This window comes from Hoplias malabaricus, chromosome 5, assembly GCF_029633855.1.
Source record: "Hoplias malabaricus isolate fHopMal1 chromosome 5, fHopMal1.hap1, whole genome shotgun sequence".
Classification (NCBI taxonomy): domain Eukaryota; kingdom Metazoa; phylum Chordata; class Actinopteri; order Characiformes; family Erythrinidae; genus Hoplias; species Hoplias malabaricus.
This window is the reverse complement of record NC_089804.1, coordinates 9,403,583-9,427,629: the sequence shown is the minus strand read 5'-3', so window position 1 is coordinate 9,427,629 and position 24,047 is coordinate 9,403,583. Positions and strand designations below refer to the sequence as shown.

The window sequence follows — 24,047 nt, the reverse complement described above, 5'->3', positions numbered from 1 at the left end:
TAAATTTTTGTCTAGTGCTGATCTAAGCACTGTCCTATTTGATCAATGTGGTTTTACTATAAGACTCCAGTGGTTCTCTCCAAACTGTGACACGTTGTCCACCATGAAGGGCTTTGTAATTATTTCCTGATGAACTGTGTCAGAGCAAGGGATTTTTTGTTAGAACGTCAGAAAGGTTGTGTCAGGAAACATGTAAAAACAGTTTTCAAAACTGGATTTAAAACATTATTAATAGTAAAAAATTTAATTGGACACTTCCCCAACACAGGCCCAGGTAAACTGCAGAACTTTTAAAACAATATACAATTCTGTCCATCCTTCTGATGTGAAAAGCCAACACCAATGGGTCTGAAAGGACGTGTAGCTGATAAGTCGTTTTTAATGGCAAAATAAAAATGTACAAATACGGACAAACTGAAGTTATAGTCAACTAAAACGGTCAAAAATGGACTGCTAAAAAATGAAACGACGTAAATGAAAAAAGAAAAGAATTTAATGTAAAGGAAGCCTGCTTAAGCCTCACTTGCTCTCCTGTGTCAAGAATATTGTTTGAATCTCTATTTACAAATCAATCAAAGCAGGTGCTGGTTTTTTCAAAGCAATAGACTGGTGAATGTGTTTGTGATTGAGATGTAGAAAACATACTCAGCTTCTAAGGCTACATTTTGCAAAAATATAACCCCAGATGTGGGGAACAAAATGCCTCCAAGGTTTTAGTTTATTTAATTGCAACTCATAAAATAAACTAACCCTCTTCTGCATAAAGAACTGCACCATATGGCTAGCATTCTGTTTTGTGATTATTTCTGTATAAACTGCAATGCACCATAACCATTATAATAATAATAGATATTATTTTGGCCATAACTGTTTGCATTTGTAGGGTTATATAAATATCCTGAGTCGTCATATATTTCCGAGGACTGGGGTTAGTCAGGAGCCTAAAGGCACGCAGTAGCTAATTCAGTGATTTGTCCCATGTGCAAACTGCATTTTTCTGCAGTGCTAGCGCTGCAAGGTCCAGTTCTGCGATTAGAGTTAACAAATGGTATGTGGTGCAGCCTCACACTGTGGTTACAGACAGAAGAGGATTATACAGTCGGTTTCCATCTGGTGACTTTGCACCATGGGTCAACAGCTCCTGAGTGGTCATCCAGCTGTCCAAAACCTTTTTGTTCCTCTTCCTCATCATCTTCTTGTGGCTGAGCTGAATGATATCATCTGACCACCCGTTCTGCTCAGTTCTGCAGGTCAAGCGGCTCTGCTTTAATAACTCCTTTTGCTGACGTTGCTCTTTGGCCCGTACAGCATGCTGCTTGCGATCATGCTTGCTCCAGTAACGGCCCATCTTCAGCTCGCTCGCAGCATCATCATCTGTGGTCATTCCATGGCGTTCTTCTCGGATGCGGAGGGCCCTTTCCTTCAGAAGCTGCTCCTTGGCAGGGCGCTTGGTGATGTAGCGTGTTCCGTCACTTCGGATTTTCACTTTCCATTCCATTTTGGATTTGGAGTCTACAGAAGAACTCTGGGGCTTCTGGCGCAAGCCGACCAAACTCACATCACTCTGGCCGTATTCCACAGAGGACTTCTGCTGGACCAGCTGCATGTAGCTCTGGTAGTGGTGGGCATGCGCTGGTATAGGGGTGATGTGTTTGTAAGGTGAAAGAGGAGAAGAAGCTACAGTGATCTGCTCTAAAAGGCCATTATCCTGCTTCTTTCCTTTTCCATGTTTAGATGCTTTAGGCTCTGTTAAAGTAGAGCAGTTCCTCTTGGGACTGACCTCCTCTATAGGGGGCAGCAGACACTTGAAGGATTCTGAGATAGTTTTTGGTCTGTGTTTGATGGCACTGCTATCACCATTCTGTGTACCTTTGGATATTTCATAGTCTGAGGAAAGCTCAAGAGTCAGAGATGAGCTGCAGGAGCGTTCTCCAATGACGTAGGCTCTAGAGCTGTCTTTGTACTTTTGCTCAAGTATATCATTGGCAATATTGTACCATTTCTGACATTTAAGTGTGCTGCCTTTTTCACTACAGTGTTGTTTTCTTGGATCCCTGCTTATCTGCTGCCTTTGGATCTCCTGCTGCAACCTGTGTGACTGTATAATGCTAAAGCACTCCAGTTCAATGTTTCTCAGCTCCTCATTGAGCCTCTGAATCTCTTGATCTTCACAGTCCAAGGTAATCCTGTTTTCAAATGACCCAGCGCTTTCCCCTAGAACCATAAAGGGACTGGTTTCATTCATCAGGCATTTCAGCTCAAGCAGCTCACGGAAGCGTTCGCACTCCATTTCAGGGATATTCAGGATCTCGCCACCATCAGCAGAGAGAAAAGACTCACTGGCCAGAACGTCTTGGCTGTAGCTGGTTCTTGGAAGAGTGTCAGAGTTTGAAGTGTGGTCATCTCTCAGGTTCTCCTGCTCTGAGCTCTCATCGTTGCGGGTGCTCTCATCAGTATGACCCACACCACTGTCCTTGTCGTGATGGTGAGATAAAACGGTTGCTGTGTCGGTAGAACCTCCATCCTCCTCATGTCCTCTCTGGGTAAGAATAGAATGAATGTAATGCATTATATGTAATGGCTAATGTCAACACAACGTTTACAATCCCACTGGGCAGTAAATGAATGCATTTATTTAATTCCTAGTAATAAATGCCATTTAATACAAATTTTTCATTTGTCAATATCAAACGGTCCCATGTAACTGGGATTACTCAGTGAGCAAAACTAAGAGATGCTGGAAAACTATCAGTAAAGGATAGTAACGTAAAAGAGAAGAAAAAAAATTGGGTTTTTTTCCCCTATCCATTCCTTCACTGTGAAAAAAACAATGCACTTAAAGGCAACGTAGATAATTCTCAGGAACTACTGTTCTTACAGTGAAACAAACTCCCCCATTCAGAAGCTTTGTGTCTTTTAATGTTGAATGGTATGTTTGAGTAAGAAATGGACTCTAATAAAATATATTCTATGGATTTTGTTGTAGAGCTTTGTATTTAATTTTTGTTAAATATTTTCTGCATTTTCCTGAAACATAATCTTGTACTTTACTAGAAATTAGTTAACCCAAAGGGTAATTTCTGACATCTTGTTTTTCTGTGTTGTGTTTCACGGCTGTTTCCTGTTTGTTCCTGCTTGTTTTGACATGCTTCATACAAAATAACACATCTGATGGAGCTCTTTCAGAGAAGTAACTACTCCACAGGCATTTATCCCTATATGAGAAACCATAGAGATTGTTGCTTGTTTTAAAATATTATAGAAGGTTTGTCAAGTATAACTGCCATTATCTTATTCTTCATTGAATGTACAATGCAGCCTTTAGAAAGCATAATCTGTCTAATGGCTTGCTATACATTCCTCAATGTGAGAAAAAAATAAATACAGAATACAAATAGCTGCCAATTTGAATCAAAATGGTGATTTCCTCTCAGAACAGTTTTTTGCTTTTCTGTGGAGATTTTGGAGGCTTTTTGTTGGGATTCCTCAGTCCAAGGGCTTCATTACATGGTGGTCATTTGAAATTCATGGACGTGGTTTATGGAAATGTTATGCTAATTGTAAAGAACTGTAACAGGCACACCCACCCAATTTGCGAATCATTTGTATTCACCAGCATTCAAAGGTTCTAGTAATAAATCCAGGGTTTACGCTGTGGTCATGAACCTGGCGCAAAGCTTTTGGGAAGGTCCTTTTTACTTATAACTTGCTTGTAGTTTACTTTTGGTTCTTCTAGGTTTTCATGAATGAGGCCCAATAATAGTGCTTTTCCAGTACCAGAAAAGGTCATTCCCAACTGGAACCAAAGAAGAGCAGGTTTTTCAGCGCGAACCGTGACCTCGTCCATGGGCGTGTCGAGATTCAGTAACTCAAGAAAGAGCTCAGAGCTTCAATACAGTGTTATCACACTGGAGCTGGACTGGGCCATTTACAGTGTTTCATATAAATAAATAATAGGAAATAAAACAGGAACACTCTCCTTTTTTGTGTGTTTCTGGTGCTGTTGGGCGTGATGCCATGCACGTTGGTTATGTTTCTACGCTATTCACAAGCTCAGCAGTACACCTCTAAACTCCGCAACATTTAAACAGTATTATATCTAACTCTGGTCTGACTGCACGGTAAACAAAGGATAAACAATGACCCTGTCATGACCCTAACAGTTTATCTTTGGCTCTGGCTTTGTATTCAGCCACAGCGATGCCCCCTGCTGATGACGTATTCCTGGTTCCCCTTTAAACGTGTTGAAACATGGGCCGGTTCACTGGACAGAACCAAGGTTCCAAGAATCAGGAACGGAACCTTTTGGTGGAAAAGCACTATAAGTGCATGCAGTGGAACACAAACCTGGAGTTAAGATTGAGCCAGTAGGAGGCGCACATTCCTGCTATTTCCATTTGACAGCACAAACAGTTCTGATACACATTCCACAATAATCAACAAAAAGTCAAGAGACTGCCATTTTATACCTGAAAAAGCTGGTCACCTACACTCACCCTGCCGTCCTTTGCTGCAATACTTTTTGGATGAACCTAGGGGAAGTAAAGTAAATTACTAAAATGTAGGAGATTATTGTGAAAGTTAATAAACCATCCAGGGTTTATTTTAAATAGGTTTCACTTTTGATTCTTACATCACTCATATAAACACCAGTCTCCTCTTCATCACCAGGTTTGTAGCATAACATCAGATCAAGCTCATCTTGAGAAGTCATTCTCTGTAGATCCACCTCCTAAAATGGTGTTCATATTTTTTTTAAAAGTAATGGTGTGCTTCAACGGATTTATGTTAAAAACACTCTTTATTTTATTTAAACACTCACAACATTAAGACTAAAAAGATTTGTGGTTTAGACTAATGTTATATTTGACTGCTTGTTGCATGGAGTACAGAATTCTCTCTTGTTATTGGGCAGAGGAATGTGTTGTGTGTTTATGCATAAAATACCTCATATTTGAGATCGCCTGTCCGAGGGTCCTTCAGCATTCCCTCAAGGAATCCACAGGGATTTAATGACCCATAGCTTGCTTCTTCACTCCTTTAATCAGAAAAATGTATTATTTATTCAAACGTCCTCAAATCATAAGATGAACCTGCAGATGATATTTCACCTGTGTGGAATGTCTTTGTGCCCTTGATTCATTACCAGTCAGGGCTGAAAGAATATATGCTGGTATATACCCCCAGAATTTACTGTAACACTATGTTTTGAAGAAGAAAAAAAAAGTCTTTAAAAAAAGGTAGTTTACATGTTTTCTTTTTGCATTTGGCAATAATTATTTAATAACATTTGGGAAAATAAAACTGATCAATCTTTTCATCAAGACATTTGAAAAAAATTATTGCCAGCCAACAATTATTGTTTTATGTTACAGGTATGATCAAGCATTGGGTTCAATTACCTGGCTTCAAATACCTGGCATTTAAAAGAATGACAGCAAATACAAATAACAAGTTATACATTTGGAATTGTGAATCTAATTATATTAGCTACTGACCTACTTCAAACAGATCAACTGATTATTCCAAAATATTAAAAACCATGCATACTAACATGTCATAAGAGGATAGCACGTCTCACACCATACAGTTTTATGTTAAAAAAAATCATAAATATTTAATATCATAATCAATAGAACAAAACAAACAGTACATTTTATAATGACACTGTGATGTTCTGGCAAGTTGGTTTTAATATGAAGTATTGAGTGAGAGAGGGGAAACAAATTCAGTTTCTTTAGTATGAAGGATTGTGTTTTGTTTGTGACTGAGGTCTATCTGGTGTCTAATCCACATATTCAAGACATGATTAGTGTCAGACCGCCTGACATTAGATTAGAGTTAGTAATCTTACATCTGTCGGAATAGGTGTCAATGTGATACCTATCAAAATATTTACAAACAGAACTTCAACCTCAAAGGATCTGAGCTGTCAGGTTCTGAGTTTTCTTTTTCCTAGCAATACCAGATTTATGTTTACCAATAATTACCAATTATGTGACTCGGGTGCAGTCAAAGCTCCTCCAGTAAGTAACAGCTGTGGAATAGATTGGTGATTGTACAAGATCTGTCTGGCTTTATGGAGCTTAGTTTTTGTTTATGTTTTTTTTTTTTTTTTTTTTTACATCAGCCCCTCGCTCAGTATCCAATTTTGCCATCTCAAAAATCTGTATCAGTTCTTAGGCTTTTAGGCCAATGGCATTCAATTCATGCTACTGATATGACATGAGTGGCTGATGGTTTGGAACACACAGTCTCAAAACTTGTAAAATATTTTCCTGAGAAATAAAGAGATCACTTACTGAGTAGGCAGATGTTTATCCACCACAGTAAGGGTCGCGCTGGAAGGTTTAGCAGCAGAGGCTAAATTCAGCATTGCTTCTACGTGTTGTAGAGTTATATCTGTCTGGGTCCCAGTGTCCACTCCCCTGGCCTCAAAATGTGGAGTACTGAAAATATTAATAGGGGAAACCCAGCGCAGTATCTCAATTTCAATTGGGTCTCTGGCCATGAGAAAAGCTTCTACTGCCTTATCATGTGTGGCAAAGAGAAGTTCATTTCCATTTACCTACTCAGAGAGAGAGAGAGAAAGAGAGAGAGGGGGGGGGGAGCAAAGTTAAGGACAAATACAGAAAAATACTGGAAAGTAAAATACATTTAAGTCAACATTAATGTGTTGCATAATGTGCTGGATAATATATACCACTCAGTCAAAATATTAAGGTTACCTCCATGCTCTACACTCATCATCTTTACTTATCATGAAGGTGAGCATAGTTTGTAAACCACTGAAACACTGTTGATCTACTATTTTTTATTTTGTTTTCCTGCTTTCATCACATTGTTCTGTGGTTCCGACCCCTAACTTACCACCAGATAGCAGGTAGAATTAGAGTGGTGGATTCTTCTCAGGACAGTGGACAGTGAATGGGAATAGTGCATTACAACTCTAGTAGCTCAAGAACAGAATAAAATGTTGCTAATGCAGAGCAAAAATGGACAGGAACTTCATTAAAACAGTAAAACAGAAAAGAAGTGTAGAAACAAAGGTGTCATTTTAATGTTGTGGCTGATCTGTGTACGTTATGGTAAAAAGTATATTAAATGGAAGGCTTTATGCTTGTGAAGAATTAAAAGGATTATCTATTTACCTAGTCCTAAAGTTAAAGCTAGTTGGCAAGTCTATATTCCAGGCTAATTAGCATTTTATCTGGCAGAAGCTATGCCGTTCTTAATTAAGCAAGTACATGAGTTTGTGCTTCACTTGGCATCAATCAAGTATGTAAAAACCTTTGAATCAAACACTGAGAGATGGATTCCTGCCAGGGAGGACTAATGAGAGAAGATCTTACTTATCAATTTACTGTGAAATTCAAAATTCAAACCAAATGTCCTCAGGGACTTAAAGGTTCAATCAGCTGCCTGTCAACCTCATGCCAAAATAGCAGACAGTAACACAGTTCTCAGTAGCTCAGTGCTCAGTCCGTGATCAGGGTAAGATGACAGGCAGCTTCAGATTCACTCTTGATCATCTCTCCTGTGTTCATACCTTTTAATACTTGAAAATCAAGTATTACAGAAACAGTGTCTTTGGAGCATATTACAGCCAATTTATGACATTAAACAGATATATTACACTGCTCTGTGTTTAATAATATGCAAAAGGTCAATTAGTGAACCTGGTATACCAATTAGAAAACATACAAGAGGTCAAGCTAAGGTTAGATGCCAGTGAGAGGCACATATACAAGGGCTGTTGGTAAATTAGTGTCTGCCATAATGAGCTGAAGCACATCAACAAACACATACCAAGTATTTCGTGTGAGCCACAAACATTACACCTCTTCCACAGTAATGTGTGATCCTGTCATGACCATGTCAAATGTATACATTCTCTCAAACAAATTCCTTCCTTATACTGGCAGATTTCAAATGCAGTCTGTTTAGGGCTGGGATAATTTTTTTTTTACCATGATACAATTCTAAAGACATGTTTAAATATGTGAGCTCTACCACATCTAAAATATTAGAATAATTCTTAAAACCTCTTACTCTAGAATCGTTTAAAGGAAATATTATTCAGTTCAACAGAAAAACACAAGTGATTTTATTCAACAAAATTATGTAGTTGCCATAACAGAAACTTGCAGTCTTTGGAATGCAGCATGAAAGGGAAGCATTGCTCGATTTGCTGCTCAAACAAGCTCTGACTGTGTATATATATGGCTCGATGGATTTCTGAGCTGCTTGAAATTTTGTTTGCAGTTGTGCAAGAGTTGCATACGTGGACACACATAGACTAACATTAAAAAAAGGGAAAATGTCAACATCTGAAGTAACATATTCCACATTAATCTGTTTAACTGAATAATAATACAGTAAGGTATAAAAAGTTACTCAAACATGTTTAGTGTACAGTGAGGAAATCAGACTCCTCCCTCGTGTTTTGAAAGATACTGTAATGATCTGACCCCCATTTCCTGATAAGTTGAGGAGCTGTGCAAAATGTAAATAAAAACTAGGTTCAGCCAATTTAAACCCAATATTAAATGAAAATGGTACAAAGACGACATTTTAAGTGTTGAAACTGAAAAAGGGTTTTGTTTCATGAAAAACATTTGCCGGCAGCAACATGTTTTAAAAAAGTTGGGGCAGGTGCAGGTTTATCACTATGTTATATCACCTCTATTTTTTAACAATATACTGTAAATGTTTGGGAACTGAAGAGATTAATTCTGTAGTTTGGAAACTGAAATGCTTTGCCATTCTTGCTTATTAGAGGCTATCACCTGGTCAACATTTTGGGGTTTTAGTTAAAGGATTTTTCATATAACTCTTTTTTCAACTGGTGACAGATCTGGATTAGTTTAGCACATGGACTCTTTTGCTGTTTTGCTAATGAAGTCATGACAATTACAGGCTATTTTTGAGGATGCTTTCAGAAACCTCTTTTGAATATTCTTCATGCTGTGCTGCATATAACAGCCACAAGCTGTGTGTGACAGCTCACATACAAAGGGCCATAATGATGAAATATTTGTCAGCAATTATTTGTCTTCCATTTAACTGTGATATACATTTTAATTGTATGATTTAGTTAAATATTAAGGTATAAATGTAAAGTAGTTTAAATTTATTGAATAGCTACATTGCTTCCCAGCAGTCAATACTAAGTAGCCCCCAACTAAGATTAATTTAACTGACAGAAGATTTATTTAACAGAAAACACACTCACACACACAAAAGACCATCCAACTTGTTAAAAACGTACAGTTCAAAAGCCAGCATCTGTGAGGTATGGTGGTGCACATGGCATAGTGACATGCACGTCTGTGAAGGCACTGTAAATTATATATACCTGTTTTGGAGTAACATGCTGCCACTCAGACTTGTGTTTTTCAGGGAAGGCCTAGCTTATATTAGCAAGACAGTGCCAATCCACATTCTGGATGGATTTCAAGAGTATTTTCCTGTAGTAAGAGAGGGGTATTAAACAAGTCCAGCACCAGAGAAAATAGTTTGCGCATTATAAAATGAGAAAATGCTGTAATGGAGATCTGAAAGGTTTAACAGCGGAAATCCCATATTAAGCAAAAAATGGGAAAACATTTCACTTTCAAACTACAGCAGTTGGTCTCCTCAGTTCCCAGACACTTACAGACTGTTGTTAAAAAAAGAGGTCATGAAACACATGTGTAAACATGCCCAGTCCCCCTTTACTGGAAATGTGTTGCTGGCACAGATTTAAAAAAGGGCATATAGTTTCCAAAAGAACCTCAACAAAATCTGAAAAAAATTGATATGTTCTCTTGTACAAAATATAATATATATTCAATTAAATATAGTCCTTAAATGATCTGCCCATTATTTTATTTTGTTTTGTATCTATACTTTACACATCCCAACATTTCTGGATATGAGGATTGAAGAATATAATATCCTGTGTACATTTTTCTAGAAAACAAGCTTAAATTTGGATTAATCGGACCACAGAACATGTTCCACTGTCTTTACTACCATCTCATTTTAGTTTGGGCCAGAGACCTTTGCTGCATCTTTGCATGGAACTAATGCATGTCCTTCTGCTTGCATAATTGAAATTCAGGTGGCATTTTTCTTATTAAGTGGTGGACTATTTTAAGTGACAACAGTTTACCCAAGTACTCCAAAACCCATGTATCTATAGCAAAATGGTTTCTCATGCAGTGCTACTGGAACACCCGAAGGGCATACTCAAAGCTGTCTGGCCTTGCCCTTCGGGAACTGAGATTTCCAGAATCTTTATTTACAGTATTATGTAGTTGGTAAAAGTGGGAAAAAAACTCACAAAGTTTAGCAGTGGTCACCCATGACACATTTCTGTTTGCAGAGATGGAAACTTTGGAAGATGCCACAAAAATATTATGAAAATTAGAATAAAATTATTCAGTTAAAAATCTTATAAAATATTTTTTTTAACTTATAGAGTATTATCCAAACAAATTGGATCTTGGCCTTGGATTTAAGAGTTTCAAGAGTTCAAGAATTTATTGTAACGTGCACAGAGAAACAAGCAGTTAAACTGTACAATGAAAATCTTACTCTGCACTACCTCCCGGGCTACAAGTACTATCAATTACAATATTGTACTAAGCAGAAAGGCACAAAAACAATATACGATATATACAATTTGGAGAATTCAAAATAATACGTTATAGAATGTACAAATAGAGTGCAAATGAAAATACTGTGCAATAACAGCTAAATGAAGAATCAAGTGTAGTTAAGCATACATGTACTATACACACAGTGTACATATACAGCATAAGTAATAATACAGTTCTTTATAGCAGTGGTTCAATGAAATCTCCACTGGGTTGTGCAAAAATGAGCAGTCTGTTCAAATGAACAGTCTGTAATATTCTAGTGATTATTTTGAGTGTGTGCATGATCTGCATTACTCATCAGCTGCCAGAGTCATTGGAGAATGAGGTGCAGTGATGACAGACATGAGGGCCATGTTACTGTGCAATCTAAATTGTATTTTGCATGTTACCGTGATACCAGCCACCTTAAGCATTTCTTAGTCTGAAAATACAACTCTAATTTAAAGTGAAATCTGTAAAATGTTATTTATTTTCCAAATGCAGATATTTGCTAGTGTTTATTTGCTTCTGACAACCATACTGTGAATCCTTTGCTCAAGGGATTTATCTCAACAGTGTGTTGCCATGTTTGCCTCAGTGATCTATTAGCCTAATGAGGATCTCTACTTGTGGGTCATATATTACTGGACAAACACCCAGAGACTGAGTTAGAGTTTGCTCCAATGTTTGCATGCAATGATAAGAGCCAGGTCCGTTTAAACAAAGATGCTTGTCAAATGTACAAGGAATTTATGGGGCTCAAGCTAGAGAAAGCAAGTCTGGGAGATGGGGTATGGTTTCTTACACTAAACTGTAGTTCCTTTATTTGACAGCCAATAAAAAAGAAATACATTAAAAAAAGGCAAATGTTAATGGGACTGCAATCAGGATCAATTATAGTTAATACAGTTCATTACCACTGATTCATAATTGATTCATTTAACTCTCTAGAGGGACCATTATCAGTGAACCGCTTCAAATATTGTTGAATGATGAAAGGTTAAGAAAAAATGCTTTCAAGCTAAATGCAATTCTGTTTTTGGATTTTTTTTCTTTAAACTTGCATAGATGCAACAATTAATCATATATAGTTTACAAAAAAAACTTGCAGCTCTGTTCTATTCCTCTGTACTGCCTGAGTACTGTACAGAAGTGAGAGATGGCATTTTCATTTAATTTCCAGTCAAAATTGCATTAAGAAGGATTCATCAATGTTAGAAAATATAGGAATATATTTATCACCAAAATAGATAAAGACTAACATAATATAAGAATAATAATTCTAATATAATATATAATATAATATATCATATAAAACATAATATAAAAATACAAAGACTAAAGACTTTCCCTTAATTTATAACATAGTTTATTAGTTTATGTCAGCTTTAATTTAATATATCAGATTTTCAATAGATCCCATATTTATTAGTTAGTATTTGATGGCTTGTATTTTTAATAGTTTCATGCTTAGGGTAGCCTTACACGAGGTTCTCACCCAATCCTCCTGACAGAATCGGACACATTTAATCAGATTTGTTAACCTCCTAACTTAAAAACGCTTTTTAAAATCAGCTCAGCCCATAAATGTTCTGTGAATCCAATTATGTGATGCGATTTTGTTATATATTTGAAGGAATGGTTAAGCCCATGGTTATGCTGGAAGGCAAATTTGGTGTTTATTTATTATTATTATTCTTTATATTGAGGTTGCACATGAACACCAATTACATTAATAGCACCATACATTGCAATCACACAAAAAGTATAAATAAATAAATAAATAAATACATGGAACAAAAACAGTCTCTAAAGTACTCTATCCAAGACCCTCCAGGTAGGGCCATATAGGGGACCAAATCCGCCAGCAAATTCTACGTACTATTTCCTTTAGGGGTAATACACACTGCAGAGTTACTTGTAGCAACTGCTTTGAAAAACACAACAGTTATAATGACATACTGCATCTGTTACATGGATGAGATGTTCCCTTTGGCTTTCCATATAAGCTGTGCTATAAACACTTTCAGTATCTGTACAGGTGAAGACTTTTCTATTTGTACTGTAACCCTGCAAAAGCACCAGATTAGTGATCAGTACCCATGAATTACAGTACCTGTGTTGTTTACTTATTGAAAGATCATTCAAATCCTTAGCTTAGCTGTGTAATAGACCCCTTAACAGTAACCAACAATAAATTAACTCTGGGGCTTTTTGTATTTATTATGAGGTGTCACAATTCCAGAATGTATTTTTATAAGCAGATTATGCAATACCTTGTATATCTCAGCTGAGCATGATTTGGTAAAACATTTCCAATTAATGGTTCTCCTGCACCAGCCTATTTTGCTCACAATTTGACCTTAAGCACAGCATTAGGAACAAAGCAACAGAGGTGGCAGAACAACATTCAGGGGCATTTAAACACAGATACCAAGCAACATCTGGAAAACATCTCTTTAATTTGACCAGCTACTCTCATGTGCTGGCCAGTTAAGGCAGCCAGAACTTTACTGCAGATAGTCATCAGAAAGTAAACAAAGAAAGGAACTGACTACTAGTGTGACATCAGCCTCTTTGTTGGCTTTCCAATAAAAAACAAAGTTAATGTCTTCAATGACGTGACTGGGGTTATCTTTGTACTTCTGCATAATTTTTCCCCTTTTCAAACGCTAAACCAAATAATGCTTTTGCCTTTGACTGCAATCTGGTCTGAATATACTGACTCTCCTGTCAGTATAAAAATGAGAATATGTGTGTCAGATGTGGAACCAAACCTGGGAGTGTGTAATGCGTATTGGTGACATACCCTTAAGATGGCTTTTCTACAACGTTTCTCATGTCTTGTTGACTTATGGAATCAGACTGGAGAAGACTGGCCCAAAGGTTTTCCATTCTCATTTTTCAGCTGAGGCAACTAATTAATTAACAATGAGTTCAAATGGATCTATCAGGAGAACATTACAACATGCGTTACTGTAATATCCTGCAGTGTAAACATGGTCTACATGGTTTACCTGTGGTAAAATCACAGTAAAGTCTGCCCTATTCACATTACCTTATGTCAATAACAGCTATAAGTGTGCTTTCATCTTGGATGAGGGGTACAAAGGAGAAATGGACAAAAGCAGACGAAAGCCACCTTCATCTCCACAAGTGTGTCTCGTGCCGGAAAACACAAAGAAACAACATCAAACTGCACACTGTGATCTGATTTCAGACGCTGACGATGGAAGGGAAAAACTGCATCTATGAGATAAGGAGGGATCCGCAGGTTCTGTCTCTCTGCATTAATAACTATTGCCAGTAAGTGCATATTTCCCTGGCTATTGTCTAGTGGCTTGAAAACACTAATTACACTGATCAGCGATAACATTATGACCACCTGGGTGTTTCTACATTTACTGTCCATTCTCTCAGCTCCACTGACCATTACATAGCTATTTGTACTTCTACAATTGCAGAGTGTAGTTCATTTGTTGCTATGAATACTTTGTTTTCCAAGTTTCACTGTTTTTTAGTGATCACGTCCCCAACAAGACCAGCACAGAGCAGGTATGATTTGAGTGGTGGATCATTCATAGAGCTGCAGTGACCCTGACGTGGTGGTGGTGTATTATACACATATGTAGTGCTTACAGAGACATGCTAACAGTCTGTAAATGCTTAAATAAAATATCAAAACACTGACATTTTACATCCTCGTAAGTCAGTGTCAAATAGTAAATAAAATGAATAGCATTATTAAATGAGTTTTGTTTAAATCTTTCCAGTGGAGTGTAAAGCTTGTACTCAAAATTGTTTGTTACAGAACAACAGTTGAAATTGTATTACATAACTTAAAATGCCGGAGGCAGCAGGTAGTGTCGCAGTCACACAGCTCCAGGCACCAGGTCTGTGAGGAGTTGGTGTGTTCTCCCCCGTGTCCGCGTGGGTTTCCTCCGGGTGCTCCGATTTCCTCCCACAGTCCAAAAACACGTTGGTAGGTGGATTGGTGACTCAAAAGTGTCCATAGGTGTGAGTGTGTGAGTGAATGTGTGAGTGTCTGTGCTGCCCTGTGAAGGACTGGCGCCCCCTCCAGGGTGTGTTCCCGCCTTGCGCCCAATGATTCCAGGTTACAGATTATGCTTACAGATAATGAATGATTGAATGAAAATGCCCTTAACAGGTGCAGAGTATAGGGAATCCGCTGCATAAACTCAGACATGTCTCATTTCAGCCCAGTGGCCCCCATTCTCCCACCTCTAATCTTTTCATTACACATTCTGATGTCTTCTTTTCTGAGCACTGTATTCTAAGCACCATTTTAAGACTTTAAGCCAAAAAAAGACAGGGGAGTACAAAATGGTGTCACTGGCTTAACTCCCACAAATAAAGATCATATAGATCAAAGCTTCAAATCACAACTGTGTGTATGACATGAAAGAACAGAGTATAAAAAAAAAGTGCAAAGCTGACCTTTGAATAGTAAGTCTGGGTCATGACTGAGGATCAGACAAAAACTGACAGGAGCGTACTATACAGCTCTCATGCTTATTAACCTTCAGAGACTCTTTTAACCACAGAAAAATGAAGATCAGAAAGGACAAATGCAAGGCTTTTGCTACACTGATTTCCTCAGAGACTCCTGTGTGAATATTCTGTAATGATATGCTTTGAAGATCTTTTGAATTGAAGGACAGTTGTCTGAACTTGATGCTGAGTGTGGGACAACCTGAGGTTCAAAGACAAGTCCTGTGTTAAGCACTACTCCTGCAGCCTAGACAATGCACCTTAGGTAATTGGAACTACGAAAGTGTGTAGGCAGTTACAGAGGGAGACAATCCTACGTGGACAATACTTCCAAAGGGGCAGTAATATCCTGGATCACTTGGATAAACATTCTGTTGTATGATCTAGTCCAGCTGACAGACCAGTCAGAGATGTCAAACATGCTTCTAAATGTACACTTTCAAACTGAGACACACCAGTATATGCTGATGTCATTTAGCTCATTGGGGACTTGTTTGAAAAGACATGCTTGTATACATTAGAATTAGTTATAAAGGCTGAGAGCCTGATGGACTAAGCCATTTGCAATCAAACCATACAAAACTGCAATAAGGGGGAGGTTTATGGGACATGGGCACAGTAAAACAAATAACGCACTTTGATTCTTCATGCATATACATTTTGCATTGCAACTGTGCTCATACATCTTACCCTCAGTGTTCTCAAGCTGAATTGAGCATGTGCCATAAACTGTCAGACACAAGCTTTATTTCGAATGCAAATTTTCACAGGTGATGAAAGGCGATCGTGAGATTATTAAAGGGTTTCATGAGACATAGCTTGGGCTAATTGTTGGTGTGTCAGGTCCCCCTACATTACTTATATACATTTTTGTCTCATTTCATAATTTACAGTGCTACATGCCAAAGATACAAGTCCCCCTTGAAGAAACCTCCAAGTGATAAACAATAAATGAAACCACCCACAACTGTGAAATATAAAAAAATCTCAACCTTAGTAAGTGGAAACATCAGTCATGAAATGTTAAAACAGACTCCTTGCCTGAGGTTTTAACCCCTTTATCAGTTAAGTGCTTTAAATGAAAATATCACAGCAGGAATGTTTTTTGTTCCATAACCTAGTCTGCTCATAAATGGTGACCCAAGGCAGCTGCAACCCAGGGATCCTGGAGCTGTGTGAAAGTAAACCTGTTGCACCACTGTGACACCCTATAATAAATGTCCTTATTATTATATATATATATAGTACTGTTGAATACAGCTTAACTCAGTAATACCAAAGAAATACAACAGCCAGGACATACTTGAAGTGAAAGTACTTGACGTGCAGGGTTTCTTGCTCTCATTCATCTCCCATAATGAAGAAATGTAATAATGTCATATTAAACAATAATTTTCTCATTACTGTGTGTGATATTGTTTGTGATATATATGTTAAAGCTAATATATTGTTTTTCAGTAAAATCACCCTTGTGATTCTGGACAGCAACAAAATCAACAACACAAAACTGTTTCCCGTTCTTTTCTACATTGATTTTCATCTGTTATCAGTGAGTGTATTTCCTGTAGGCTTGCCGTGGTTCTTATCTTTTAGCCCAGAAAAACCTTCCCGCTTTTTCTTATACAGTTTCTTTTTTGATGTTTATCTCTTTGGGGTTCTATCTGTGTTACTGTGTTTTGGAGATTGCAGCTGTGTATAGATGTCTTCCTTAGGTAGGATACAAATGGTTTGTGTCTATTGCTAAAATATGCCTGCCATCTGTTTTTCAGCCATAACGTCTGAGATGACAGTCTATAAACTGACAATCCAAATAACTGTTCCATACCTTTATGACCCTATCATGTATCTTCAGGCCTCCTCTGTGTGCTGGTCCATTTTCTACTATCTTGGATACATAAATCCCCTCACTCACAACTCCTCTGATTTCAGAAGCCTTAAAAAAGTGAAAACAGCATATGTTCATAATCCTTATTTTCATATAGACAAAAAACGGCTTCATATAGAATAGTGACATGGCTTTATCATCAAATAAAAACATACTGTCCAATCCACATGTCTCACTTTACATTTTCTTTTTTAAACTTTATCACAGACCAATAATAGTAATAGACTGAAGTGAATTTGGAGACAACAAAGAATTTAAGGCAGTCAAGTAATTTTAACTAGTTTCTTTGTCTTTGGCCTCTTGCTTTGATAATTTTTCAAAGAGGTAAAAAATAAAAATAAATAAATAAAAACAGGCATGTTTCATTGACCTTAGATGTTTTGTGACCAGCGATTTGAAAAGTTGTAATAAGATATTTCAAATATCTTGTGAAAATACTTAATTTAACACACCCAGGGTAGACAGTGCTGTACAACAGGACAATTGGAAAACTCTGACGGCGCAGGGGAATTGGTGCCGTTTAGCATTTCATTTAGTATAATTGGAAAAGATTGGGGAAAAAAAGCACAGGACCATCTGCAGCCCTTCTGATGCAGCTGTGCCATTCAAACCTAGTCATGCAGAACTTTGTTCGGAGCCCACTTTGTGCAAAGGTGAAAGCAGAATTATGTGATTATGTTAAGTGCAGTTCACACATGCAGCCTGAATGTGTTTTGCATTTTTCTGAATGCAAGCAAATGCAGACCTACCTCAGACGAGCTTCCACCAACGATATTGAAGCCAAGCAATCCAGATTCTCTATGGAGAGTGACTGTCAGCCTCCTGGGGTCTTCTCCCTGGAGCTAAAATTTTAGTTATAGCATTTATTATCAACAAATTGTTTTAATTAATTTTAGTATGGAAATGTATCCAAATAATATGAGTCTTCTGATCTGTCTGGTGAGGAGTCAGAAGCAACCAAACATCCACATGCTGTATACATAAAAACATAGCTACAAATATTTGTTGATCTGGCACAATATGTATGTTTGTATCTCAAGCAAGAAAACATAGATATCGTTACTGCTGGACAAACACTTTGTATCTCCACAATGATAACTTTACAGGAGAAAGGAAATATTCAAATTTCCAATGTAAGTTGATGTAATAAGGTTATATTTTAAGCAACTTTCTAATGACCTGTGTTAAATTCAATTCATATTTAAAAATGAAGGTACATACATTGTTTTGAAAACGACGACATGCTAGCCTTCTTTCTCAAAACAACATTAAGTAATTTGTCCAAACAGTTCCGTCTTACTTTCGAACTGATATGTCCTAGGCTGTATTTACTAACTCAAGATTTCAGATAGTTTTAATTGTTGGCCTTATATGACTGAAATTCAATGTCACACAGAGATGGTAAATAGGGATAAAGCCTTAGTTATTATCACTTTTGTACACCTGTGTAGCCGTTGCGTGCGACCCAGGAGAAAGGTTGACATTATGATTGTGATTTTTTAATTTACATTCTTTTGTTGACAAGATTCATTATGCACTTCACTGACTGCGGTACAAAGTGTATGACAAAAATGAGAGTGTAAAACTGGAATTACTGCCACTTTTTTCAAGTGTGAATGAAGTCGTAAAGCTTTGTTTATGTTCACAGCTATTGCGCTTGAACAAACAAATGGGAGTGACATTATTAACTGTGATACATTCGCACACACATTTACTGGCAAGGTCCATTAGGCACATGGCTTGAAAAATATGCATCAAGGCATATTCTGTTACAGCGAATTCCATAGCTCTCATCTCTGCTTCACTTCCTAGGCCCATGTGATTGACACATAAATAGCAAAAAGCAGACTTCACCTGACCTGCTCTCCCTGAACCCTGTCAGAGACTGGATCTGATCAGCAGCAATGAACAAGATTTGACAGGGTGGAAAACAGACAGGGCTATTCCCCACTCCAGTAAGAGCATCAGCCTTATGAAGCATCTTGAACAGGGGTTGTTACGCATCACAAAATCACAGCAATGACATGCATTTGGAAACGGCTGCAGGGAGAAGTTTGTTACATTGAGTAAGACTCATTGATTAATGCTGCAAGCAAGTATGACGGAGAGGTGACTCTTTCACAGGCAGGTGTGTCTCCCTGAAAGGAACAATCGCTTTCATCTTCATTAGACACATGACACATGACACATGATGATGTACTCAATGCCCCTGCCAGGCACTTTGCTTCACAAAAAGCTGACGGTGTGAACTAAACTAGATCGAAACTGGGATGCTGCACCAACCAGCTTTAGAACAGATTCAGTAGAAATAAACATAAACTGACAACTCAAACTAACATTAGGCAAAAACAGCCTCCAAGTACCATCTCCGTTCGTACAGGAGGGGCATCACCTTTGCTAATACTGAGCCTTCCCAGGATCATTGGGCACTGGTGGAAAACACTCTGCAGAGGGTGTCAGTCCATCACAGGGCATCCACCACACTGTGTCACAAGTGGACATTTCTGAATAGCCAATCCACCTATCAACTCTTTGTGCACTATAATATGGAACCTGAACACCCATAAGAAACTCAAACAGATACACACCACACTCCTCACAGTCACCCAAGATAGGGATTTAACCCACAAGCCCAGAACCCAAGAACACACACACAAATGATAATAATAAATAGGCTACATAAATGTGAATGACTAAAATATACCTGTGTGAAAAGTAGGATACTGTTAATTAGATTATTAGTCCTCAGTTAAACTAACGTGAAGCCAAACGTCCCTCACTGCAGTTTGTGTGTGTGTTTGTGCTGTAAAATGCAGTAAACCTTTGCCCACAGTGTGACTTTAATGATAGAGAAGGTTACGTTATATCTGACGGGTTTTAGAGCTCGGCTAATGAGCCAAAACACACTTTTTCAACTTTCCCTCAGAGGTCTCGAGCGCGGACCGTTAGAACCGGTGGTCCTTCGATTCAAACCGCGTCTAACCGTCGAAGCCGCTTATCCCACCCGATAAAAACATCCTCTCAGACAATATAAACTAATGTTTTCACCTTTTTCACGTCACTGGAGAACTCGTCAGACTCCCGCCGGTTCCTCGCTGTTGTTGTTGTGCCGATGTGACAACGGCGCATGAGCTGCAACCGTTTCTCCCGTGCGCTCTTCTCATTTGAGCCTGACATCAAACCCAGAGCCCCCTCGTCTCTCCAATTCAGCATGTGGGCGCTCCGGACTGAGGAGTGCTCACTCATGTCCCCGCGCTCAGGCTCGGTGTAGCGGTGGTAGCGACTGTCGGCGAGGCTGAGAAGAGTGTTCCGCTTGTACTCCGCGGGGCAGCGGCACTCACAGCGTCCGCATGGAGCAGTGAGCGGCTCCTCCAAAACTTCCCCGCACAGAGGGTCCGGCTCAGTGGGGCCCTCGAGCCAGTCCAGTTCAAAACCCATTCTCCTCAGTCCTCGAAATGTGGCTGTTGCTCTCTCACTACTGTCAACAGTAGAGAGTAAGAGGCAAAGAGGTGTGCGCTACCGTAAACATTCAGATAGCTGAGCAACTGGAACGGTGTAATTAGAGCCAGAGTTTGAACTGAGGGGACATGGAGGATCCAGCAGCAAAGTGGAAATCGTTGAACTGAGCTATTGAAAGTGTTACATTAAATATGAACTTTTTGACTTTTCCTTTCTTTTCCTAGTTTACATTCATTCATTCATTATCTGTAACCACTTATCCAGTTCAGGGTCGCGGCGGGTCCAGAGCCCACCCGGAATCACACCCTGGAGGGGGCGGCAGTCCTTCACAGGGCAACACACACACTCATATATTCACTCACACACACAGACACTTTTGAGTCACCAATCCACCTACCAACGTGTGTTTTTGGACTGAGGGAGGAAACCGGAGCACCTGGAGGAAACCCACACGGACACAGGGAGAACACAACTCCTCACACACAGTCACCCGGAGCAGGAATCGAACCCACAACCTCCAGGTCCCTGGAGCTGTGTGACTGCGACACTACCTGCTGCACCACCGTGCCGCCCTAGTTTACAAAAATGCAAGCTATATTGTAAGGCAGTGTAATACGGCTCTATTCATGCCCCTCTGTTAAAGGCACTGTTGTTTAAAAGTCTTTGCGGTTATCTGGTTGTATTTTGTATAGGAGAACGTTGGTTTCGTTATCTGCTAATCCACTAACCCTCTGTTTTGCCCACAATGCATTCTGGTGTTTAGTAGCACTGGGGAGCCACTCTGAGCCATTGTAAAAGCTGTTTTTAAATTGCCCACTGTCCTGCGCCTGCACAGCTTCTAATGTTAACCTGCCCTACTGCTGCTGTTATTGTCATCTGCATCACCGTGTTCAACACTGATGTTGCAGGCTTGAGCACACAGCCTCTTAGGTACTAGCTTTCACCACAGGTATTGTATGTTCAGCTCCTCTAAGGAGTTGGGCTTTTCATTCAGGAGCACGGCCAGGTCCCCACTACACTGTAAACCCTAATGTTCAAATAATCAACTGGATTGAGGGATTCTAAATTAAAATATATTGAAAGGTTTCACTCAATTACACAATTCAATTATAACAATTCTTTTTGTGTTTGTGAAACTGCAAGTTTGATTTAGCAGAGTATATGAGTTAAATATGAAGGATTTAACTGATCCTAAATCTTATGGGTTTATGCGGCATGACATCTGAAGTCACAGACATAGGAGCAGTGCAGCAGTTTTCAGCTGAGGTGGCGGATGGTCTGGGGTTCACTGCTTTTAGTGAATTTGGACAGATTCATGTGTTTATTTCAGTGCAAGTGGCTGTGGTGCAACAGGTAGAATTGTTGTCACATAGCTCCAGGGTCCTGGGGTCGTGGGTTCAAGACCTGCATCGGGTCACTGCCCTGAGGAGTTTGGTGTGTTCCCCCACAGTGCAATGACACACATTGGTAAGTGTTTGTTGTGCCCAGTGATGGACTGACGCCTGGGTTACAGACTAATTTATGGTTAAATTAGTTAATAGTACTGAGTACCAGAAATGCATATATTTGTAGTTGTATTAAGCATTAAATTAAGTTGTAGACACTTTAAAAAAATGTGTATGCATCCTTTTGACATTTGAGTTTATGTAGGGTGACTAGACATTCGCTTGAGTGAGAAGGGGGAGTGGTGAAGTAGCCTAGAATCTTTGGACTGGACGGTCTGACTGTAGATCTACCGTTATTGTTCAATAACCTTCTCTGTAAACATTTAATTGGTCAGTCTGCACTTCAGTAGTCCCACTAGCGAGCTTGCCCATGAGTGACTAGACACTTTTCCAAAGCTCCACACACTCTACAGCTGTGCTGACATCTGCCACCAGAAGGTGAGGACATGCTCTTCACCCCGGCTTTCCAAGGTATATCAAAAACAGCCTGTGCTGCTGCCAGGATTTCCAGCCCCACTGTTGTGTTTCACCCTCTATTGGGCCACCATCTTGGGCATGGACTTGGAAGCATTATGTGGTCCTTGTCCTCTTCAGCACCTTCCTTCACTAGTGTCAGAAGCAGGATACAGTTGGAGAGGAGAAGATATAGCGACACATCCCACTATGCAGGGCAAAAGGAAATGAGACACATTAAATATGATTTGAATCCCATTTCCAGCCAAACTACTTGTAAAATAATAAATCACGCTTTGGCTGATTCTGGGAGCACAGGCTATGTGAGCACTCATGTAGAATGAGAGTTAAATGGGTTTGATATCAGGTCAGAATCTGGCCAGAAATGTGACAACGCACACACAGTTTGGGCTGCATTAGGCCTGGGGCGGGTATTATGGAACCTTCTATATGATAAAGAAGGCCTGATAACAGCACAGATTTGTCCAAGCACACAGGGTTCACCCTGAATCTGAATAAAGCTAGACTCAGTTTAGAAACAGAACAGGCCCGTTCAGTTTCGGAGAAATAAATGCAGTTTTGTTGTAACCCACTTAAAAGTAGAAAGTAGGATTGAGTAAGGGACAAACATAGGAACTGTAGCCAAAATCAGAGTAAAGTTAAATAAATAAATAAATAAATAAAAATGCTCAAACAGGAAGTGGCACATTTACAGCCTGAAACAATAATGTTTCATGTTGATATAAAGGCTACATGTTCCTGTGGGATAAGTTTCAGATCTGAGCATGTTTTAACAGCTTCACTTCATAGCCATCAGTGCTGTAAGGTCCCAGTTTTGTGCTTATGACAAAAAAATAATATTAAAATACAATTATTGCGATCTGGCTTTAATCACAAGTGATTCACAAGTGGATTTATGAAGGTTGTGTACATGGACATGGTTTGTAATAACACTTCAATACAGTATTACACACAATTTCCCAGGATGCAGAGGTGGTTGGCTGAAGAGGTTGTTGTGTGTGTTCACTGGCCCTAGTGTGTATGAAGAATTGTTCACTAGTGTGTTTTTGTGTGACTCACACAGATGGGTTAAATTCAGAGAAGCAATTTCCCTAAGGCGACCAATGAAGGGGATTCTTCTTCTACTCTTAATACATCACTATGAAATCATGTATGACATCAATACAAATACAGTTGTTGCTGCACCTAGTAGCACTCAATGTAAGTACCTCTTTGCACCTGCTAGAGCAACATAATGCTTTCTCTTATGTTTTTTCCTTGTGAAATCTATTTAATGTTCTTTTACATTTTATATAATATGTATATAACCTGCCCAATACGCTGTTGGTCCTCTGCATGCCGCCAAAACAGCTGAGGTGTTATGGACTCTACAAGAAATTTGGAAGTGTCCTGTTATATCTGGCACCAAGATGTCAGCAGCAGGTCCCTCAAGTTCTGTAAGTTGTGAGGTGGGGCTGCTACAGATGCTTGATAGGGATTAGACTGAGTCCTGGGCAACAGGCTCCTGGAACTACACCACATTTGGGTGAGCAGTTTGGCACAGAGCTTTATCCAGCTGAAAGCTTATCCAGCTATTAACGTCAGAAAATACCTCTGGAATGAATGCGTGGAACTGGTGCACGAAGATGGCAAGGCTGTATTATGTGC

At 39.0% G+C, this 24,047-nt stretch overlaps 1 protein-coding gene across 2 annotated transcripts; it reads right to left on the bottom strand.

Moving 5' to 3' along the window:
• Positions 1 to 10: 10 nt before the first annotated feature.
• On the bottom strand, positions 11 to 20,617 carry pdzrn3a (PDZ domain containing RING finger 3a). Of its 2 annotated transcripts, none has more exons than XM_066670165.1 (8): positions 20,071 to 20,617; positions 17,772 to 17,864; positions 16,963 to 17,070; positions 6,303 to 6,568; positions 4,948 to 5,038; positions 4,634 to 4,732; positions 4,497 to 4,532; positions 11 to 2,539 (listed from the first exon to the last, which is right to left on the bottom strand). In XM_066670165.1, exons 1-8 carry the CDS (start codon positions 20,458 to 20,460, stop codon positions 1,064 to 1,066), a joined length of 2,559 nt encoding a protein of 852 aa, XP_066526262.1. In that variant the 5' UTR covers positions 20,461 to 20,617; the 3' UTR covers positions 11 to 1,063. The 2 variants fall into 2 exon arrangements, with proteins under 2 accessions (XP_066526262.1, XP_066526261.1); XM_066670164.1 differs by having other exon boundaries at positions 12 to 2,539; positions 4,470 to 4,532.
• Positions 20,618 to 24,047: the final 3,430 nt, after the last annotated feature.

What these genes read in the sequence shown, in the direction of transcription:
- pdzrn3a (XM_066670164.1), bottom strand. Translation starts at nt 20,460, where the DNA reads ATGGGTTTTGAACTGGACTGGCTCGAGGGCCCCACTGAGCCGGACCCT. An exon ending in CAGGCGATCTCAAATATGAG is followed by an intron (nt 4,733 to 4,947) that starts GTATTTTATGCA and finishes ACACCATTTTAG; the next exon opens with GAGGTGGATCTACAGAGAAT. An exon ending in TAGGTGACCAGCTTTTTCAG is followed by an intron (nt 2,540 to 4,469) that starts GTATAAAATGGC and finishes ATTCTTACCCAG; the next exon opens with AGAGGACATGAGGAGGATGG.